The following is a 20,880-nucleotide window of genomic DNA, read 5'->3' as shown; positions in this document are numbered from 1 at the left end:
ACTCGGAGCTGCAGGTTATCAATGCAAGTGCTTCACACACTCAGCCCACAGACCCCCCCCCCTCTGTAGACCCAGTGTGTGTGCGTGTGTGTGTGTGTGTGTGTGTGTGTCTGTGGGTTAGAAAGGGAAATACCTGCTCTGGGAGGACCTTAAATGGTGGGCAGGGAAACACAAACACACCTTGATATGGGTAGGATGGACAGGTATGTATGTATGTATGTGTGTGTGTGTGTGTGTGTGTGTGTGTGTGTGTGTGTGTGTGTGTGTGCGTGTGTGTGTGTGTGTGTGAGTAGTAAAATTTGTGTTGTGTGTGCTTGAGTTCCTACAGTATGTGTGTGTCTGACTGGAGGTACAGGAGCTGCTGGGGTTTGGTGAAGTGTGCGCGCCAACACAGCCGCCCCAAGTTGGATTTGGCCAAAGCTCAAATAAACACCAACATGAATTCCTCTTTTCTCCCCGTGTTCCCTCTTACAGCAAACACACATTTATGGTGCGGAAGTGAAAGAGAGCCACCATACACAGCATACAGTGTTCCCGCTACTCTGCATGTTGAGATGTGTGTGTGCATTTCTGCATAAGCGTGCATTTCAGTATGACTTGTTGTACACAGGCCAGTTCCTGGTTTCCACAGTTCAGCTCAGTTCTTCTGAGTTATCATTTGATGCGTTCGGTTGTCGTTAGGTAATCCTTTCTCATCACTCCCTCACATTTTAAGATTTGTGGTCTCATATTGGATTTTATTACTATAGTAAGACTAATAGATTAACTATGTAGCATTTCTTTAAAACGATCTTGCATATTCACACACATAACAGGGCTAAATCTATAACCTTGTCCTAATAAACATTATATCGACTCATAATCCTTCTCGACTGTCACATCTGTCCATGTGTGGTGCACTGGTTATTACCTCCGCCAGGAGGTATTGTGATCGCTTTGCGTGTTTGTGTGCATGTTTGTTTGTTTGTTTGTTAGCAAGATAACTCAAAAACTTATGGACGGATTTTCAGGAAATGTTGATGCTGGCAGAAGGAAGAAATGATTAAATTTTGGTGGTGATGAGGGGGGTGGGGGGTGGGGGGGCAGATCTGGCTTGGCAGAGGTCTGCGCTCTCTGAGTGCTTTTCTTGTTTTGTCTGTGTTTTCTACTTTGTTCTTTTTTAGTTGTGATCGGGACTTGCTCTATCTTCAACCAATAACTGTATCATGCAACATGTGCAGAACAGACAATATAAAAATGTGTGAACTCCAGTCCATTCCTCTCTTCTCACTGCACTGCTCTGAGTGTGTTGCAGTTCTGTCTGAGATAAACTTTTGGATAAAGTACACTCAAGGTTACAGAGACCTCTGATCCTCTCACTGGGGCTGTATTATTTCTAGACCATATCTATGGAGTTATAACAGTATGATTGTCATTATTTGTGCTTTACATCATAAATGTAATGAAACAATAGGCAAAAGCAGTTTTATCTTTTTTCCCCCATGTCTTCTTTTCCCTTACCATCAACACTCACTCTCTTCGTCCAGTCCATTACACCACCTGACTGGTCTGCGAGAAATTAGATAGATAGATAGATAGATAGATAGATAGATAGATAGATAGATAGATAGATAGATAGATAGATAGATAGATAGATAGATAGATAGATAGATAGATAGATAGATAGATAGATAGATAGATAGATAGATAGATAGATAGATAGATAGATAGATAGATAGATAGATAGATAGATAGATAGATAGATAGATAGATAGATAGACAGACAGACAGACAGACAGACAGACAGACAGACAGACAGACAGACAGACAGACAGACAGACAGACAGACAGACAGACAGACAGACAGACAGACAGACAGACAGACAGACAGACAGACAGACAGACAGACAGACAGACAGACAGATAGATAGATAGATAGATAGATAGATAGATAGATAGATAGATAGATAAAGAACTATATGTTAATACATATTTTACCTTTAAGATATAAAGTCCCAAAATACAAAAATCTAACTAATTTCCTCCATTTCAGCTCGTGTCTTCTTCCCGCCTTTTTTACCATTACTCTCCTTTCCACTGTCAGGTAGGCAGTGGGCCCCAGCGGAGTAAACACAGTAGAAAAACACACTTTCATCAATACTCACATACACATCTTTAATCTTTCTATGGAGTCCACATACACACTGAACAGAGACCCCTCTTTTCCCTCCAACATCCCGCTCCACCCCAGCCCAACCCTGCATTCCTCTGCACCCCTTCACACACACCTCCATCCACACACACGACCTGAACAAGCCGCAATTCAGGGGGTAGTCTGGGAGGAAAAGAGGAGTTAGGGTTTAGGCTGTACAGTAACGAGCAAGACAGATTTCCTACTGAACTGAACATACTGCAAAATCAACAGAGGGCATGTGTGTGTGTGTGTGTGTGTGTGTGTGTGTGTGTGTGTGTGTGTGTTTTATGTGTGGTGGTGATGGGTTTGAGATGAAAGATCTGATATGTTTTTCCTGGATAGCATGTCATCTTTGGGAATGGTCTGTTCGGTTGGAAGAAGACACAACACACCCCCCTCACATATTTGTGCAAATACATAAACATATACAGTATGTACACAAAACACACACACGTTATGTAACCTTGTCTGCTTGGCAAGCAGGGACAAACACAAACATGTCCAGGTAACTGGATGAGCCATGCCCGCATCCATCATAAATTTGGAACTATTTCATAACTCCACGAAATTCACTCATTTATCAGCCTGTGTTTTTATGATTAAAGCTTAACAGCAACAAAGATGGATTATTGAGGTGTGAGATTACACAAAGACTTCAGTTTGCCAATTATTTTTATTAGTCTGTGAAAAATGCCAAAAAAATTAAGAAAGACACCCAATTTCCAGAACCTAAATAAATGTTTTTAAATAGTCTCATCAGACAAAGAGCCCAAAAAATCTGCTTTACAGTAGAACATGGTATTGTTTTTTGGTAACGATATTCCTCTGTAACCCAATGGTTTTCTTACAGATAAACAGGGTAAATGATTTGACCAATTAATCAGGGCCAGTAGGATGTTTATAAACTAGTGGCAGAAGTAGTCTCCAATACTTGATTGATAAATGTGAGGTTAATGTGAAATGACGGAGGGAAAATAATCCCTAAAAAAGCAAAAATCGATCTCACCTCGAATTTTCAAGGGAGTTCCCAATATGTTGAACCTTGAGCGTGACATCCAGTTAAACATTATCCACTTTTTTACAAAGTCAAAGTTAACTTCTGGCAGCTTTAATTTTTTCTCCAGGAAGGAATAATAGTGTAATCTGCTTTTTCCTGCTCCAAAATATAATTATGCCAGCTTTTAAAATCGACTCTGTCCGCTCTATTTCCTAATAACTACGACACACTCAGAAGATGAATGTCTATCAGTTTTGCAACTTAACTACAGGGTGTCCCATAAGTCTCCATACATAGGAGACATAATACATTCCATACATATATGGTTCTAACATATATTTCTTTATATTTCTTCTTTATAGTTCTTCAGCAGTGGTGGACACGCATTGAAATGTGTTCCCAACAAAATGGCAGCCATATAGAGCATATTATATAAATAAAAATGGTTTATGTCAAGAAATGTTTATTTTTCCTATGTATGGAGACTTATGGGACACCCTGTATAATAACTTAGACTTTGCACTTATTTTCTGTTTTTAGTTTCTGTTCTGTTTTCAGTCCTCTATTTAGTTACCAACATTAAAATAGAAATCTAACAGAAAGACATGGCTCATTTATTCATTCACTGAAAAAGGAAACGTTCCTGTAAAAGCCTGTGTCACAGCCAACAGCCCAGCCACATCGGGAGTTCAATCTAGAGTGTATTCATCACAATAGTAGTGCCAGGCCCACAGAGTAAATGGAAAGTCTAAAAACAAACATATTCCTCCATCTCCGGCACACTGCATGGCATTAAGCATTTTATACAAGGCCACAATCAAACATTATTTTTACTGAATGTATTTACTATAAATATGGTCAGGGGAGATGTTCTTTATCTGTCAAATCTGGACTTTCCACTGTTTGTCCGTGTTTTTATACAAGATTTGAATAAGCAAATCCTCTTTTAATCATGTGTACTCCCTCGTGTTCATTTTCCTCCAATCCCAACACAAGTCTATTTGTTGTATCTTTTCAAAACAAACTGACTAAATAACAGGTTCAAAAAAACCAACACCCTGAAGGCATTTGAAGCAGAGTCAAAAGATTGGGAGATCTCCAAACCATGTTTTGGCTTTGTTGCACAACCAAAATTATTAGTTTCAATCAGTTATATCAATAAACTTTGTCCACTAATATCAATAAACTACATTACTTGACTGTATCCAGGCATCGCAAGGTTTTCTTGTACTTTTTCCGTGTGTGTGCGTGCGTGCACATACTGTGCCTGGGTTTGGAAAGACTGCAAGGATTTCGTGTTTGACCACATCCATAAATACTGAAACAAGTTCCCTTTCTTCAAATCTCAGAATACTGAGTAAATATTGACGCAGTGGGATCAGGGTGGACTGAAGCATCCCATACCTGTGCTTGCACACTTAAACATATGTGCATATGTGCACACGCTCCATGCACATATGCTTACTGACAGACACACACACACAGCCTCCAGCTATGCTCTGAGCTCTCTCTGTTCACATCAGGGACGTCCTGGAAAAATTAATTACAAAGTTAAACATACATGAAACCCTCCTCAGTCACACGTATGCTCACTAACACCTCAGGAGATATAAGGACATAAATATACACTAAAGAAAACTACAATCCAGAGTAAAAGTGTGAGTGCAGTATGTCTGAAAGCAGGTCTCACACTGGAGGCTCATTCCTGAAATGAAGGTGTTGTGTGTGTTTCTTTACGCAGGAGTTTGAGACATTTCTGAACTTTGACAAAAAAATAACTTTATGTGTGCGTATTTATACTGCACTCCTCTTGCCAACAGTAACAGCTCAGTAGCCAGTGAGCAGGAAGAGAGAGGTTCATTAAAAACCCAAATACAGTAGTTACATAACCAGCAGTTCTGTTCATCCCAGAACCCGTGCTACAAACACACTCCTCCTTCATCCCCATCATCTTCCCCCTCCCACGCCTACTGGCACAGCCCACCCATCATCCTCTTCTCCTCCCATAGCAACAGTGCATCACAGCTCTCCTCCCCTGTCCCCAGACCAACTCACTTCTGCACTCCTCCGTCTCCCTCCTCCTACGTCTGCTCCCCTAGTTCCTGCCACCTCCTCTTTTTCATCAAACAGTTCCTTCTTTACTCCCACATCATTCAAGCTTCACTTCAAACTTGACTTTACATACAGCAAGACTACCATCCAGGAATATTAACTACAGTTAAAACAGGAAACTTTTTGTTTCACTTTCCCTATTGAGAGCATAAATGGCATGCAAGTCTCAAATGTCTTTTTTAGTTTCAGGAAAAAGCTGTCTGCTCTTTCAGAGGAGAGTTTCATATAAAGATTTGGTTTCCAAAAGCTCCTGCATACTAAGAACAAACAGAGCGGAAAGTGCAGTAAGTGTGTGAACACAGCAGATGGCAACACAGATTAAGGATTTGGGCTGTATAGTGATTGTCTGGGATACCTCTCCCCTCGTAACAACTGTCTTTATTCTTCTCCATCGGATTAGAGCCTGTCATTTACACCCCTCCCCTGTCATGATGGAGGGATGTCTGAGAAACAACAAACCGTCAGATCGCAGTCAGCGTGTGGCCGTCTCGCACACATTAACAGTGCCCTCTAGTGGCCTTAACAGTGGGATAAAGTAAACAGCAGCATCCAAAGGTCCAGATTTATAGCAATTTAGTAGGATCTTATTAGTGAAATTGAACAAAATATATTTAAAATTATGTTTTCATTAGTATATTAGTATATACTCATTCAAAAAAGGGGATGGTCTTCCTATCTTCCATGTTTCTTGAGAGTTTAGACTTTTCTTTCTCCTTGACTTAGAAGCCTTGAGTGGACAAAACAGGAAGAGGTGTAGTAAAATGCGGGTATTCAGTTGGTTTCCACTTAGATGTCACTAAATATGACACACTCAAGCTTTAAATGCAAAATTAAAAGATTATCAGAACAGTGAGCATTTATTGCAGCCCAGCCAAGACAGCTGACATTAATATTTTTACTTACAACCGTTAAACTTAGAGTAGTTACATAATGTACAGAGAACTACAAAATAGAAAATATAGGAATATTCACCCAAACATAGGATGTGCTAGTATAGTTTAAAGTCACACTCTTTCAAACACACACAAACGTGCAGTCAAAAATGTATGGGAGAAAAGTCACAGTGGAAGTGACTGTGGATCTCTCGAGGACTGTCATACTCAATTTTGACAGAGGGGGGCACTGGAGGGCTTTCTGGGGAGGCAGAGCTGACCTGTGAAGGCAGCAGGGGTGCAGCCTTAGGTGGAGTGTTCTCCGCTCTGATGCAAGAGGGCCGGAGAGTGGACACAGGAGGCAGGACGGTGGTGGCGCTACTGGTGCTGGTGTGGGTCTGGATGTGTGATGAGCGCTGGATGTTAGTTTGTGAGGACCCATGGTCACCGCGGGGGAAAAATAAAGATGGAGGCAGGGCGGTGGAGGAGGGCTGCTGGTGGTCTCTGGCAGCCCCCATCATACTGGGGTAGGATGGAGGACACTGAGGACGTTGGTGGACAGTTGGCTGACTGTACATGTTGCTCCAGGGAAACGACTGATAAGCTGTGATCCCACCTGGATGTAAACACACAGTAAATCAAACAGAAGGGTTTTGTTTTGTTTTGTTTTTTTTAAACAGAGCTGCCACTATATTGTTCTTAAGAAGCCCCCTCAATATGCAACCTGTATCTGATTACACTGAAATAAAAGCACACATAGTGCTGCATCATTGTGTGATTTTAGGTAACATGTTGTGATGTAAAACAAATGTCAGAAAAGTACATTTTTGACAGTAGCATCCTAATTCCTGTAGATTAATTGCTAATTGTTCAGAGATTTTAAATTCATCCAGTGTGGGTCAGGGGGAGTCTGAGGAGTCTGAAATTTATACATGAAGTCCATCCCACTCTGGAGACAACCAGCTCACCTATTCATGCTGTAAATATCCAGTCCAATTCCTTTACCAATATGGTTTAAATAATTTGCTCATATTAATGAAGTTGTCTGCTCACAGTGGTCATTTTTTATATTTTCATTTCAGAGGCTGGTGCAGCATGCACTTTTAAATGATGGCAAGAAAACAAAAGTAATTTAATCTAAAAAAAAAAAAAAAACACCACCAACAAAAAAACAGCATATGAAGCATAAGGCAAGCTGCCAAAACCAAACCATAAGACGCAGCAGTGAATCTTGATGTTCCCCTGGCTGTCTTATGTAGTTTTCATCTTATTTTCAGGCCTGTTAAAAATTTAGAAACTGACTGAAATCACTGCCAAGATGTGGCTTTGTAGCCTATTCCCACAACTGATGTTACTGTATTTGTGAACACAACACTGATTCAGGACAGGGCTTCCCTTCCTTTATAATGCCTAAGCATAGAACCCAAAGCCATTTTGGTCAGGAGCTAAGACAAATTAATGTAAATCAATGTGGAGTGCAATAAAACTAATTAAAATTACTTTTCCCAGATCTAATGGTTGTACTTGTTCCCTAGTGAACTTCTTCAGCAAGTTTTGTTTTTAAGCCTTTTGGGTGTTTTTTACTTATTTTCTCTAGATTTTCAAAAGCTACAGAAAAGGTAAGTTAATGGTCCAAAACAATGTGATACTAAATCATGTGACTTTTTTGTGTGAAGACTACCAAGTTCCCAAAATGTAAACCTAAATCTTCAACAAACATGGAAAATTCTGTGAAAATCTATGCAGTTTTCAACATAAAATAAAGACTTCTTGGGAAGGACTGACAAATTACAGGACTAAATGATTCCCTGCTGCAAATTCAACATCCAAGCCCTCCAGAGACCTACAGAAACCCCCGATTTAGGCATAGACTAATCACAATTTCAAGTACTGTAAGGTAAGCAGATGAAATTTAGTAAACAGTGACACAATTTGTTTCATTATTTTACATTAGAGAAACATACAAAGGTCCATTATAGATGATGAAATCTGCATGAGAAATAAAGTGAACAGTTTGATCATAATAGTAATCTACTTCAAGTGAACAATTTGACTCTGGTACCCTTTAAACTAAGTACTTTTGACTGAATTTGCACTTGGTTTGTACTCATGAACCAGTGTTAATAGAGTAGGAACTGGAGAGCTGCAGTTCTTCTGGGATTTAGAGTTTCATCTTTCAAATTGAGGGAACATTAAATACAACATTATCTTTTTAACAAAAATCTTTAAAATGAAATTAAAAAAACAATATCCCTTTTCACGGCCCTGCCTGTCACCCCAGTAACTCACCATGGTGACCACTGGACTGCAGCAGGATCTGTCCAGTGCTTTGGGACTGGAAGTAAGCGTGGCCTCCAGTGGAGTAGGTCACCACCCCAGTGGAGTTTCCACCTGGACCAAAGGTCAGGTAAGAGGTAGGGTTGGAATCTGGAGGATTGGGGGTGAGGTATGGGGATGGGGTGAGATAAGTCATGCGGGGCAGTGAAGCTTGAGGTTGATGGTGCGTCTGACTGGTGGGGTAGGAGGTCTGCAGCTGGTATGAGAGGTTGTTCTGTTGACTGGAGGTCGTGTAGTCAAGCTTCTCCCCAAAGTCAAACAAAGAACTGGAAGTACAGAAAAGATATTTAGTAGCACACAAAGGCATAATTGTTGTATTACAAAATAAAAATAAAAACACTAATCACTGAATTTAAATAGCATATTGCATCAATTTGTTCATAGATTTTCACAGTTTTGGATAGATTTCATGAATCACATGTGCTTTCTTTATTTGTATGTACATTGTGTTTTGTGTACAATCCACTGTTCCCAACAAAAACACCCTTGGTGGGACTTGCACAGCCAGATGCAACACAGAACTGTGGAATTTGGGTCCTATTGGTACGATTTGGAAATACAGCACATTGAGATTCGTACTTGTTTTTGTCAAATGTGGGGGTTTGTTTGTTGTCATAAAAATACTTATGCACAAAGCAATTACTAAATTAAACACGCCCCAGCACGGTCTCTGACTGCTAAAACCAACTTCCATCTACTATAGGGACTGACTGTGTGAGCGATCATTATCACTATTTCACAGGATCCCTGCTCATGTCTGCACATCTCCCAGCTGTCTCTCCTCCTGTCAGTACTTGTACTTCTCGTTCCTGTCGAAATCATCTCCTAGTATTCAAGTCACAGTGTGCTGTGAGCGGAGCTGACCTGGTGTCAGCCTGCAGAGTCTGGGTGTCATGGTGTGCCAAGGAGGAGCCACCCTCTAGAGCATCCAGAAACAGAGGTGGGGTATGGGCCAGAGTGTTAAGGAGAGGGGGAGTGGGATTTGCAGGATTGTAGGATGTTGTATGAAAGGGGAAGCTGGCTCGCCGCAATGGGGGAGGGCTGTGCATGGGGCGGGGGTGGTACTCTGCAAAACCTCCTTGAGATGAAAGCTGGTACTGGTCCCCATCTCTTGCTCTCGATTGACCTTGAAGAGAAAACACACAAACACTGCATTAAAGATAGTGTAGTTCAGTGTCTGAGGAGTTGTATCATCTCCACAAGCAGGGTGAAGGTAAACTGAGCTTAAAGTTCACTAACTTCAACTCATGGACTGTGAGAAAAAAAAAAATTCTACTTTTACAAGGTTTCTGACGGTTTTATCAACTTCATTTCACAACTTTTTAAATCCCATAAAATCGAAAGCATTTACAGTGTTTGTGTGTGATATTCATTAGCATCTCGTGGTGAGGTTGTGGTTTACATCCAATTGAATACACCTCGTCCCACGGTGGCCACTAAAACTATTTGGAGCAGTGTTTGTCAGGGTTTTTGTCCCGGATGCCTACCTCCATAAATGTAACAAAAGAACGGGAAAAAGTCTGTTATCAGCTACTGCAAAAACATGACAGCACAACAGTGTTGACTCCATGAAGTAGGGCATAGGATCACATAATAACAATAATAATAATAATAATAATAATAATAATAATATTATTATTATTATTATTATTATTATTATTATTATTATTATTATTATTATTATAGATTAGATTTCTATAGCGCTATGTGACCATCTTATCACATAAAAATACAATCCACGACCCGAATCATCATTTCTGACTTCTTATTAAATGTACTTTTCTTTTACAATCAAACTTACATTTTTCTTTTCATTTTCTCTGGTTTAGGCTGTGTCATTATTTCTTCAGCAGCAGCAAAACAACATTCCTATAGGTTAACATGGACTAAATCTGGACACTCAGACAAACAGTACTCATGAGTTTATTTTCATTACTGCTTTAATCACAATAAACTTGCAAAGTAATGATTATGCTCACAACATTAAGGCTATAAATCCATAAATTAGTGCAACACTATCTGTAAAATCTCATTATTACACTGATAAGGGAGTTTTGGTAATAGTTTTTCAACATGCATTTGGACACAAAATCAACCAAATTTACCATGTAATGTATGAGTAAAACTATTTTCAGCAGCTGTATTTCTAACAGCAGCATTTTTTCAACACAGCTACCATCTTGAAGTTAAAGTTACCATAACAGCTGTTTTGAGACTCATGGTACTAGATTTGGTGGACGTATGATCATTTTATCATTTTGTTTCACTAAACAGAGCAAGAGACAAGAACAATGGTAATGGTTAGAATGCTGCCATTATAAATTGTTGACTCTTGGTCAGTGCATCCACTTGATAGAGAAATTTAATGAGCTGCTAAAGAGATAATGATCATCGTGAGGATGATGGGGCACTCACAGAGGACAAGAGATTCAATGAAGGAAAAGTAAAGTGTCTGCACCATAGAGCATAATGACGTTATAAGTTTTGAGCAGTGTACTTGAAATCAGTGCATATTCTCATACCTGGACTAGTCAGTAGATTTTCGTACAAGGATGAGGTCTGATTGGACAGGATGGAAAAAGGAGGAGCTGTAGGGCCAAGCTGGGGCAGCCTGGAGGTAGAGTGACCAGAAAAAGAGGAAGGTCCCTTACTAGGAAGGAAAAAAAAGACAAAAACAGGTCATATTTATGTTTGCAGGTAACTTTGTGTAAGTATATCAAACAAGTTAGGAGAACCTCCACATTGCAAACACAGAATATGTTCTAGGGGTTACTGACCTGTTGGGTGCCAAACTGGAGAAAACAGGATTGACCTGATGATGAGGGGAACTGCTGCTGCTGCATCCAGCTCGACTCTGTCTGTGTTCAATCTTTGCAGTGATGGAGCGCTCCACCTTCCTCCACTTAGCCCTGCGGTTCTGAAACCACACCTGAGACACAGAAATATACAGAGGGAGTCAAATAAAACAAAATGGAAAGAGGATGTGAACAGAAAAAGATTAGAGAGACAAGAGCTAATGTACTGGCTTTAGTATTAGTTCAGAAAATAGTTTATTCTTTATTGTCAAAAGTAGGTTCTTCAAATGGACAGGAGAGTCATAAGAAAACAGTTGTTAGAAGGCTAACCATTATTCTCTGTGGTGTGACTCCAACTGACGCAGCAATGACTTTTCTTTTGTCTGCATCAGGATAATGATCCTCCTGAAACAGGGCCTCCAAGTGCTCTAACTGATCTGCATGCATACATGCAAACAAACACACACACATACAGACAGACACAAACACAATGCAAATGGAGCTATTTGCATTAAGTTGAAATATGCTTGAGCTAACAGTCATTTCACTTACCAGTGGTATAGAGGGTTCGTGGTTTCTTCTTCGGTGCAGGCGGCAGGAGGCAGCTGTCCACTGACTCCAACCCTGGCATCAGAGGAAAGCTGAGGGTCTGGCCTTGGCCCCTGGTGCTGTAGCGGATGGAGCGTCGGGTGGAGTACACTTGGGTTATCTCCATCTGCCGTGAAGAAATAAAAGTTTACCTCATTATTTCTATTCTCAAATGTATTTGTCAGTGTAGGGATTAACATTTTAAACTGCATTTAAATCAACATAGTTTGTAAATAAAAATTTTCATAATCAGGAATGTTGTGTTTCAGCGACAATAACACTGAGACGTGCAGACACAGCCGAATGTTTTAGTCCTGATTATCAGTGAAAACAGTAATAGACGCTGATTCAGTGAAAAAAAAAAAAAAGAGTAACAATGTATGAGTGCAGACCTGGAAATCATTGTCAGAACATATTAGGGGCTGACCATCTACTGGTATACATATGATTTTCAGCATTTTTTAAATTAATAGCTTTTTTTTCACCAATATCTGATAATTCATTTAAATTGTGTTTCTTTGAATGTGATGAAGCTGCCTGTCTGTAGTCATCAATCTGTGCTCTCAAATCGGTGTAAATTCTTTCTGCATCACAATCTGGTGCTGCTGAGATGGGAATACTAAATGAAAAAACTCATTTCAATAAAGTTTTAATGATGTTTTTTTTTTTAAAATTTACTTTATTTAAGGAAATACTGCTGGGAGCTCTCTGCATTTTACATTTTCAGAGAATGTTGAAAAATTGTGGTTAAGTTGAACACATTCTTAAGCTGCAGGGGCCAGTCATCAGGGACAAAAATGGCAGAGGTGGAAAATGCAAACCCTCCCTCTGCAGCTTCTCCTCTCAGTCTAAATCCAAGCAGTACAAAGTTAGATGACCTGATGTAGTGTCATGCACCATGGAAAAATGAAACCAAAATATCACAATTGTTGGAGCTGTCATGTTGTCTCTCTTGAACCAGGAATAAATTCACAACTGAGTAAATCCTACCAGAGATCAGAACATCCATCATAGCATATTTAAGCCCCCTGCCTGTCAGAAAACAGCCACGACTGGCAAAAATCATGTGAAAGGGTAGATTTTCAACAAAAAGCAAATAAGGTGAAGAGGAGGAGCAGAAGTCATGTTTTCCATCAGACCTTTTGAATGATAACATGCTGAAAAGTTATACTTGAAAAGTTGTGGTATTACTATTACTACAGGATCAATGCACTTGCTTTTAGCCATTTTGTTTTTTAAAACATGTTTCCATGTATACTGCATCTGTATCTTTTAGCACTGGTCCAACATATAAAACTGTATTATCTGTTTCTATATTCTTACTGTTTTTATATACTTTATATTCTTACTGCTAATAACTACTCATTACTACTCCCTTTTAGCACTATTATGGCTTGTCATGTGACTTTGTAACTTGTTTGTTTTTTCTGGTTTTATCTACCCACTCTGCTGCCTCTTGGCCACATCAGTGAGAACTTGTTCTCAACTGACCTACCTGGTAAAATAAAGATTAGATAGATAGATAGATAGACAGACAGACAGACAGACAGACAGACAGACAGACAGACAGACAGACAGACAGACAGATAGACAGATAGATAGATAGATAGATAGATAGATAGATAGATAGATAGATAGATAGATAGATAGATAGATAGATTCAGTATTGATTCAGGCTGCTGCAGTATAGAGGCAATTCAGTTAAGTTTTGTGCTGCAGTTTATGTTTACCAAGTTTCTGGCACTGAGATTTTAATTTTACTGCAAATATACATCACCTTGATTACTATGGATTAAAAAAAGTAAGATTACAGTTAGATAAGCAAGTAAGATAAGCAAGAGTAAAGAATAAGGTATAATAACATAGTTCACTGGATAATTTTAGACTCAAATGGAGAAACTGATCTCAGAGCAGGTTAATCACTGTGGACTATATTCTCACCTCAAGTGGCTGTGGGGTGGGCTGGGGGAGACTATGCTGTAGGAAGGGGCTGTGGGGCCTTTTTGTGTCCTGGGACTGAGGAGGTGCAGGTTGGATCGGGACCGGAGGCTGTGAGGAATACAGCAGGGGAATGGGAACTTGGGGACAATATAATCCTGAACCCCCACAGCCCAGGTAGATGTGGTCAGACAGGTCACAGCTGTCCATCAGTTCACCAGGGGCCTCGGGCCGAGCTGAACTGTCCTCTGGGCTGGTTCCTCCAACATCCTGTATCTGAGTCTTCTTGTCTCTTTCCACTTTGTCACCGACACCTTTTGTACTTCTTCTGTTTCTCACTCGTTCACTTTGCTTCCTACCTCGCCTCTTTCTACCCTTCTTCTGTTTGTCCTTCTCTTCTGAACATTTAGTTTCTTTAACCTCCATCTTATCAGACACTGTTTCAATGTTCTTCACCTTGTCGTGTTCTGTCTGCACTTCCCGTGCCTCCTCCGTTTTCAGCCTACTCTCTGCCGTCACCTGTTCCTCTTCTCCCTCTGTCATTGTGCGTTTCTCTTCTGACAGAGCTTTTTCTTTCTCATCCTCCCCCTCCTTTTCTTTTTGCTCCATCTCCTCCACAGCCTCTCCATCCTCCCTCTGAATAAACACCCCCTCCTCCTCTTCTTCCCTTATCTCCCTTTGGTCAGTCTTCGTTTCCAGATCCTCCTCTTCCTCACACCGAAGGATCGGACAGACTACAACAGGAGAGAAAAGGTTTACACACATTTGTCCTGTAAAACATGGACTGCTTGGTAAAATGTGGTTATTATAGTTACTTAAACAAGACCCTGAAAAGTTAAACACCTTTTCAATCAGTACCAGAATGTAGCTGCCAGATGTTTAACATGGACTAAGAAAAACATCACATCTGTCTTTAACACTTTCAGTGCCATGGGCCGATTAAATCGGCTTTACGAAAACAACCTGTAAAGTGCCACGGGCCGATCAGATCGGCTTTGGAGAACACGCCACATTTGTGTACAAACAAACCATCCACCCCCATTTCTTTCTCACATTTTGATGACGTTCTTTCTGTGTCCCCCTTTTGAGACCAAGCAGACGGGAATTTGAGGTCACGCGACCGAATAATATTTTTATATCTTTTTAATGTTTCTTATTCTCCGGTGTTTCATCAGAGGGAGCCCTCCATGCCGGGGGGCGGCTGTGGACTCCGGGGGCTGTGGCGCCTTCTCTCACTGGGGTCCGCTCCTTTCTGGTGGGTGGGGGTCCCAGTTGGCCCTCTCCCACTAGTTGGGATGCGGGGCTGTGTTGCTGGTGCCTGGTCGCCGGGGTCGGCGGCTGCATCCTGGTGCGGATGGCTCCCTGAGACAGCGCCTCCTAAATTGATGTTTTACTTTTACTTGTACATTTTTGTTCTGGTCTACCCGTGTTCAGTCAGTCTTCTTAAGTATGTGTGAGCTTGTGGGTTTGCATGTATATGTGTGTGTGTGTGTGTGTGTGTGTGTGTGTGTGTGCGGATGAGTGGGTGGGTGTGGGTGGGGGGCGGTACTGATTTTTAAACTGATATGTAAAGCACTTTGTGCTACAGTTTTTAATGTATGAAAAGTGCTATATAAATAAAGATTATTATTATTATTATTATTATTATTAATTATGCAAATTACGATCAATAATGAATCGGCTGCGTCCGGTGCGTTTTGAATCTAATTAGCAATCGGTCGGATGTTACCGAGCGGTTTCCTGCAGGATTCTTCAAATATTATAAAAACGACGCGAAATACTGAAAAACAGCCAAATTCTGTGGCACTTTTAAGGCTTATTAGCCCCTTAACTGTCTGGCACTTAAAGAGTTAACTGCACTGACTCTCAGTACAACATTAGAAACTGCTTTAAATGTCTGCATTTTTCTGTTACTTTGTGCAGCTGAGGACCTTAGGGGAAGTGGGATGAAATCTTAAAATTCTAACAATGGTAAATTAGAATATAGACTGGTATAAAAGTGCTTTTGACTCAGTACTCATGTAGGGTTTAAGGCACACACTTACGTTCCATTAAATATAGGATTTAACTTTGCATTGCTCCTAGCTACTTTACAGTTATTTTAAGAAAGTCAGCCAGCAAAGCAACAGTTTAACCTTAGGGGATGCATGTATTAAAATAATAAAGGTTAATTTCTGCACAGTGGTGCCAAGCAAAAGGTAAGACTACCTTCAGCCTTATCAGTCACCAGTGGTAACCAGTAGTAACCAGTAGTCATCTGTTTTAATGTATGCAGGTATTGCTTTTACTCGTGTACAAATTAGAAGCCCTTGTACTTAACTTGAATATTTCCAGTCTATAAAACTTTTTCTGTAACTTCTACATCTAAGGCACATATTTTACTTTTTATTCCACTACATTTCTCTGACAGCTTTAGCTCCCATTCAGATTTGTCTTTTTCACTGTGTATCTGAAAATGTGTTACTTTCCTCTTGGATTTACAGGAACATGCATTATCACAAAACTGAAACTAGAAAAGCACTCGGTGAGCGCAGACCTCCACCAAGACAGATCAGCCCCGCCCCCCCCCAATCACGACCAAAATTAAATCATTTGTTCCTTGTGCTGGTCTCAACATGTCCTGAAAATTTCATCCAAATCCATCCATAACTATTTGAGTTATCTTGCTAACAGACAGACAAACAAACAAACAGACAAACCCCAATGAAAACATAACTTCCACTGTCCCTTGGTGGAGGTAAAAAGGTCATGAAAAGTCAACTTTTTAGAAATATGTTACTTTCATGTAGTGATGCTAAAATCATATAATTATCTAATAGAATATGATGCATTGTTGTAGATATAACTACCAGTACATTAAGTATTTCAAAATAGTTCAGCTTTAACATCTTGGGAATGTTCCCCAGGTTTCTGAAGGGTTATGTGCTTATTGGGTTTTGGTGAACCTCTTCAAGAATGTGCACATAATAAGTAGACATATATCAAACAAATAACCCTAGTGAGGATAAAGCGGGTTCAGAGGATGAATGAATGAATGAATGAATCAAACAAATAAACATTAATGATACAAAACTTAGTAAAGATACCCATTGGAGACTGACTAAACCATTACATATGGATGCAATAATTTTCATTTAGGGTTTTCCCTGCAGTGCCATGCTACATTACAGGAAATGAAGTTAAGAACAGGAACGACACATTTACTAACTTCAGTCCCTAGATATCGGTATTAATATACTAATTGTCATTTAAAATTTAAAGAATGATTTACCAAACAATTTTTATGTCAGTACTTACAAAATACAGACTAATATCTTTTCCCAAAAGTCAGCTCTCCCAGGCAAAAAAACTACCACATCTAGAACCCGTGGTTCCCCAATGGTCATCGCACTAGTAATGTAATAATAGGAGTCTAAAATATAAAACTGTGTCGCTTTAAATAACAAAATAACCCATCTCAATACATCTCAGCCTTTCACAAACCTGGAGAACCTTGTAGTTAGTGTTGACACTCCCTATTGATTTTGCATTAATTTGTCCAAAATGGCTTGAGTGCTCGGCCTAAACCTTATAATGGTCATGAAAACTCCAATCTATGGAAGTAATAATGCAACACAGATGTTAATGCAATTGTAATATGGATCCAAAAACTTCTCATATAAAAGTAAAATGCTCACTGGGACTGTTTTACTGCACAATGGCGACTTAAACAGATCATAGCTTTGGTAGATTTTACATACCATACTTAAATAATTTGTAACTCTGCCAGGAGGTATTATGATCACTTTGCTTTGTGTGTGTGTGTTTGTTTGTTTGTTAGCAAGATAACTCAAAAAAGTTATGGATGGATTTTCATGAAATTTTCAGTAAATGTTGATACTGGCACAAGGAAGAAATGATTAAATTTTGGTGGTGATCAGCGGGGGGGGGGGGATCTGTCTTGGCGGAGGTCTGCGCTCTCCAAGTGCTTTTCTTGTTTACATGATGTTTTTGAAAGTGTCAGCTTTTACTGGTAGTGGATTATGTTCACAGTGAGGCCCATTAATACACTAATTTAAAGCTGCAGTGCTTATTTTTTAGCGCTACTGACCAAACAAAAATATCAAGATCAACTTTCATCACCAGGCTATATGATTCAAGTGGTCTGAGAGGACCAGTGACGTGTCGGTCGCAAACGAAACAGCTCTGAGAACCGGCTCTTTGACGTGAACGACGGGAGCCGGCTCCTGATTGGGAGCCACCCCCACCCCCGACCAGAGGGGAGAGGGGCGGAGTTACACACACAGCAAGCGCACGAACAGGAGGGAAGGAGACAAGAGAGAGAGAGAGAGAGAGAGAGAGACAGAGAGAGAGAGCAGGGACCACAACGCAAACGGACAGGAAAGGTAAAAAAAAAGTTGAGAAAATGAGTGACAACAGGAAACGCAGCAAAATCTGGACACATTTCAATTACATTGACCAAACTAAGGCAGAATGTAGAGTGTACAAGACAAAAGTCTCATATAGAGCTGGTTCCACAAACAACCTGCACAGACACATGAGAACTGTTCATCCATCAGTGCAACTGGAAGAAAAAACACAAGCAAGTGAACAAGATATTAATGAAGGTACCAGTGTGTCTACTGCAACTGTTACTGCTACTGCAGTATCTACAGCATCGCTGTGAAAGCTAAAAGTCTGAAATAGTTAAAAGTTAGTAAAGGTCATTTGTAAATGGTTAAGCATTTCTCTTTGCACTTTCTACTTTATTTTTAATCACTCTGTAAAGTGTATAAATAAAGGTGTACTTACATTTACATAAACATTTGATATAGTGCATGTTTTTTTTACATTAATAATTCATATTGCGCATAACTTTACATTATTGTTGGGAATAAATTAAGCACCAAAAAATCTTAAGAGCCACTTGGGAGCCAAAAGAGCCAGCTCTTTTTAGTGAGCCGAGCCAAAAGAGCCGGTTCTGTAAAAAGAGCCGGAATTCCCATCACTAGAGAGGACATGATCCCTCTGCATCAGCCCTTTCCTGCGTTTTTGAACTGCAGAAAATCTACCTTGAGACACTTTTGTCAGTTCACAGGTGTTTTCAGACAGATAGGAGATTAAATATGTGATTGACAGCTGTAATTCCAGATCACTGATCAGAATCTGACACATGCCACCATATTTTTCTGCATTCCTGTATTATATCTTGACACAGAAATTTGGAAATGTGTCATCAGGCTCATCTGTATTTGTTATTATCCCTATGATTCAGAGAGTGTGTATTTTCACGTTCCATTTTCCCCCAATTTCAGCTCCTGCAGCTTTAAGTAAGTGGTTCCCATATTTTTTTAGCACAAGACCCAAAAGAGAATCATGTAACTCCTCGGGTCCTTAAAATACATAATGAATTTCCATCAATCAACATTTTAAATAACTCCTCCACTATTGGAACTGTCTCTGTTTTTGTCATCTCTGTGTCTTTACATTGTTTTCATCTTGTTACATCGTTTGTGTCTCATTTCCTCTTTCATATGGTTTTTGTCTTATTATCACGTTAACATTATTTCCCTCTTGTTACTTTTATGATATTTTCATCTTGTTAAACCATTTTTGTATTGTCATTTTTGTCTTGTGTGTTCTTTCATTTTTTTCCCCTTTTATTTTGCAAGATTTTTTTTTTTTTTTTTTACACAAATGACAACTCTCTTCTACATGTCACATGGTTTTGCTGAGGAAAATTCTTGCACACATCATAGTATTGCTAAATCCTGCATTTAACTCAATAAAAACAGCTCATAACAGTCACAAGTAAAGGATCTTAATACTTTTTCCACCGGCGGTATTTGACATTATAACATCATTTCACATTATCAGTTAATGAGCTGAGGCATCGAGGGGACACAACTGTTAATTATCTCCATAAATGTGCATATATAGTAAGAAATGAGCACCTGATGTAATTTGCTTCCTGTTTGGTGAGTCACTGGTGACCCGGGGTGGAGGAATACGTGATAAACGTCATTCTCAGGAGGAGCCGCCGCGTGCTGTCTCTTAATTAGAGTTCCCAGCTGTGCAGCGGCTCGTGCCACCTCAGCTGACACGCGCTAATTAACAGTGTCCGGCTAACTGCAGCTAAAACTAGCCATGGCCTGCCTATCTGCACACACCGGGTCAGGGAAGTTAATGAACGACTGGTCAAGGCCCTCAAATGTCTCTCACCGGTACAAAATATATGACTTAGGTAGGGACAGATAAGCTTTTAGACTTTCCAAAGTTTTCCAAATGACATACAAGTGCGCACGAGTGTGGACATGTTCCAATTAAAAACTGGGTATGAACCAAAGAAATAATGAGAACAATAAAAAAAAAGAAAAAAAAAAAAGTCAAAAACCGCTTTAATTCTGCAGGGTTCTTACCAGAATCTTCAGACAAACCATAGTCTTCATCCATAGCGACTCTGCCAGCGTCAAAATCAATAAACTTCAACTAATAATCAATTAAGTCACGCCGGTCAGAAAGTGTAGAGCTCCTGAACTGGACGCTAACGAGGTTGATTGATGGAATATTAGCTCCTTCAGTCAGCCTGTCACCGAGAGTTATCGCGTGAAGGTGAAACCGGATCAGCCAATCAGTGAGCGGAAACTGAGAGTCGATTTAATGTCAAATAAGTCATTTTATTATTTATCAAAATGACAATAACACTTCAGCTGTGACTATTACTGGTATTTTATTGTCATACATAACTGGTTATATTTAACCCATACTTTTCTGGCAATTCCCAAATGACTTTTTTTCTATATTTAATCTTCCTTTAGTGATTTAGCCCCATTTATTGTAATATTATCTTTTTTTTTTCAGTGCAAATCAGGTATTTTCCTACATTTAACCCTTTCATGCACGAATTATGAAAACCTTAATCAACATTTTTTTCCTGAGTGTTTTTATTCCTCTTTAGGCATGAAAAAAAAAACAATGCATTTGAAAATTTTCTTATGAAAAAATAGATAAATAAATAAATTAAATAAATAAATAAATAAACAAATATATATATATATATATATATATATATATATATATATATATATA

At 39.5% G+C, this 20,880-nt stretch overlaps 1 protein-coding gene across 1 annotated transcript; it reads right to left on the bottom strand.

Annotated features, from left to right (window-relative positions):
- Window positions 1-6,318: 6,318 nt before the first annotated feature.
- On the bottom strand, window positions 6,319-20,244 carry nobox (NOBOX oogenesis homeobox). The gene is made up of 9 exons (XM_030148062.1): window positions 20,211-20,244; window positions 13,816-14,546; window positions 11,839-12,001; window positions 11,617-11,723; window positions 11,269-11,420; window positions 11,014-11,141; window positions 9,356-9,617; window positions 8,444-8,757; window positions 6,319-6,770 (listed from the first exon to the last, which is right to left on the bottom strand). The coding sequence occupies exons 1-9, from the start codon at window positions 20,242-20,244 to the stop codon at window positions 6,319-6,321; spliced, it is 2,343 nt and encodes a 780-aa protein (XP_030003922.1).
- Between the last annotated feature and the right edge of the window lie 636 nt (window positions 20,245-20,880).

The sequence above is a fragment of the Sphaeramia orbicularis genome, chromosome 11 (assembly GCF_902148855.1).
Source record: "Sphaeramia orbicularis chromosome 11, fSphaOr1.1, whole genome shotgun sequence".
Lineage (NCBI taxonomy): Eukaryota > Metazoa > Chordata > Actinopteri > Kurtiformes > Apogonidae > Sphaeramia > Sphaeramia orbicularis.
The sequence above is the reverse complement of the archived record's forward strand: the minus strand, read 5'-3'. Positions and strand labels throughout refer to the sequence as shown.

Coding starts and splice junctions, on each gene's coding strand:
- nobox (XM_030148062.1), bottom strand. CDS start 20,244: ATGGATGAAGACTATGGTTTGTCTGAAGATTCTG. Junction 11,421..11,616: donor TCACACCACAGAGAATAATG/GTTAGCCTTCTA, acceptor TCTGTGTCTCAG/GTGTGGTTTCAGAACCGCAG. Junction 11,142..11,268: donor TCCAGTTTGGCACCCAACAG/GTCAGTAACCCC, acceptor TTTCCTTCCTAG/TAAGGGACCTTCCTCTTTTT.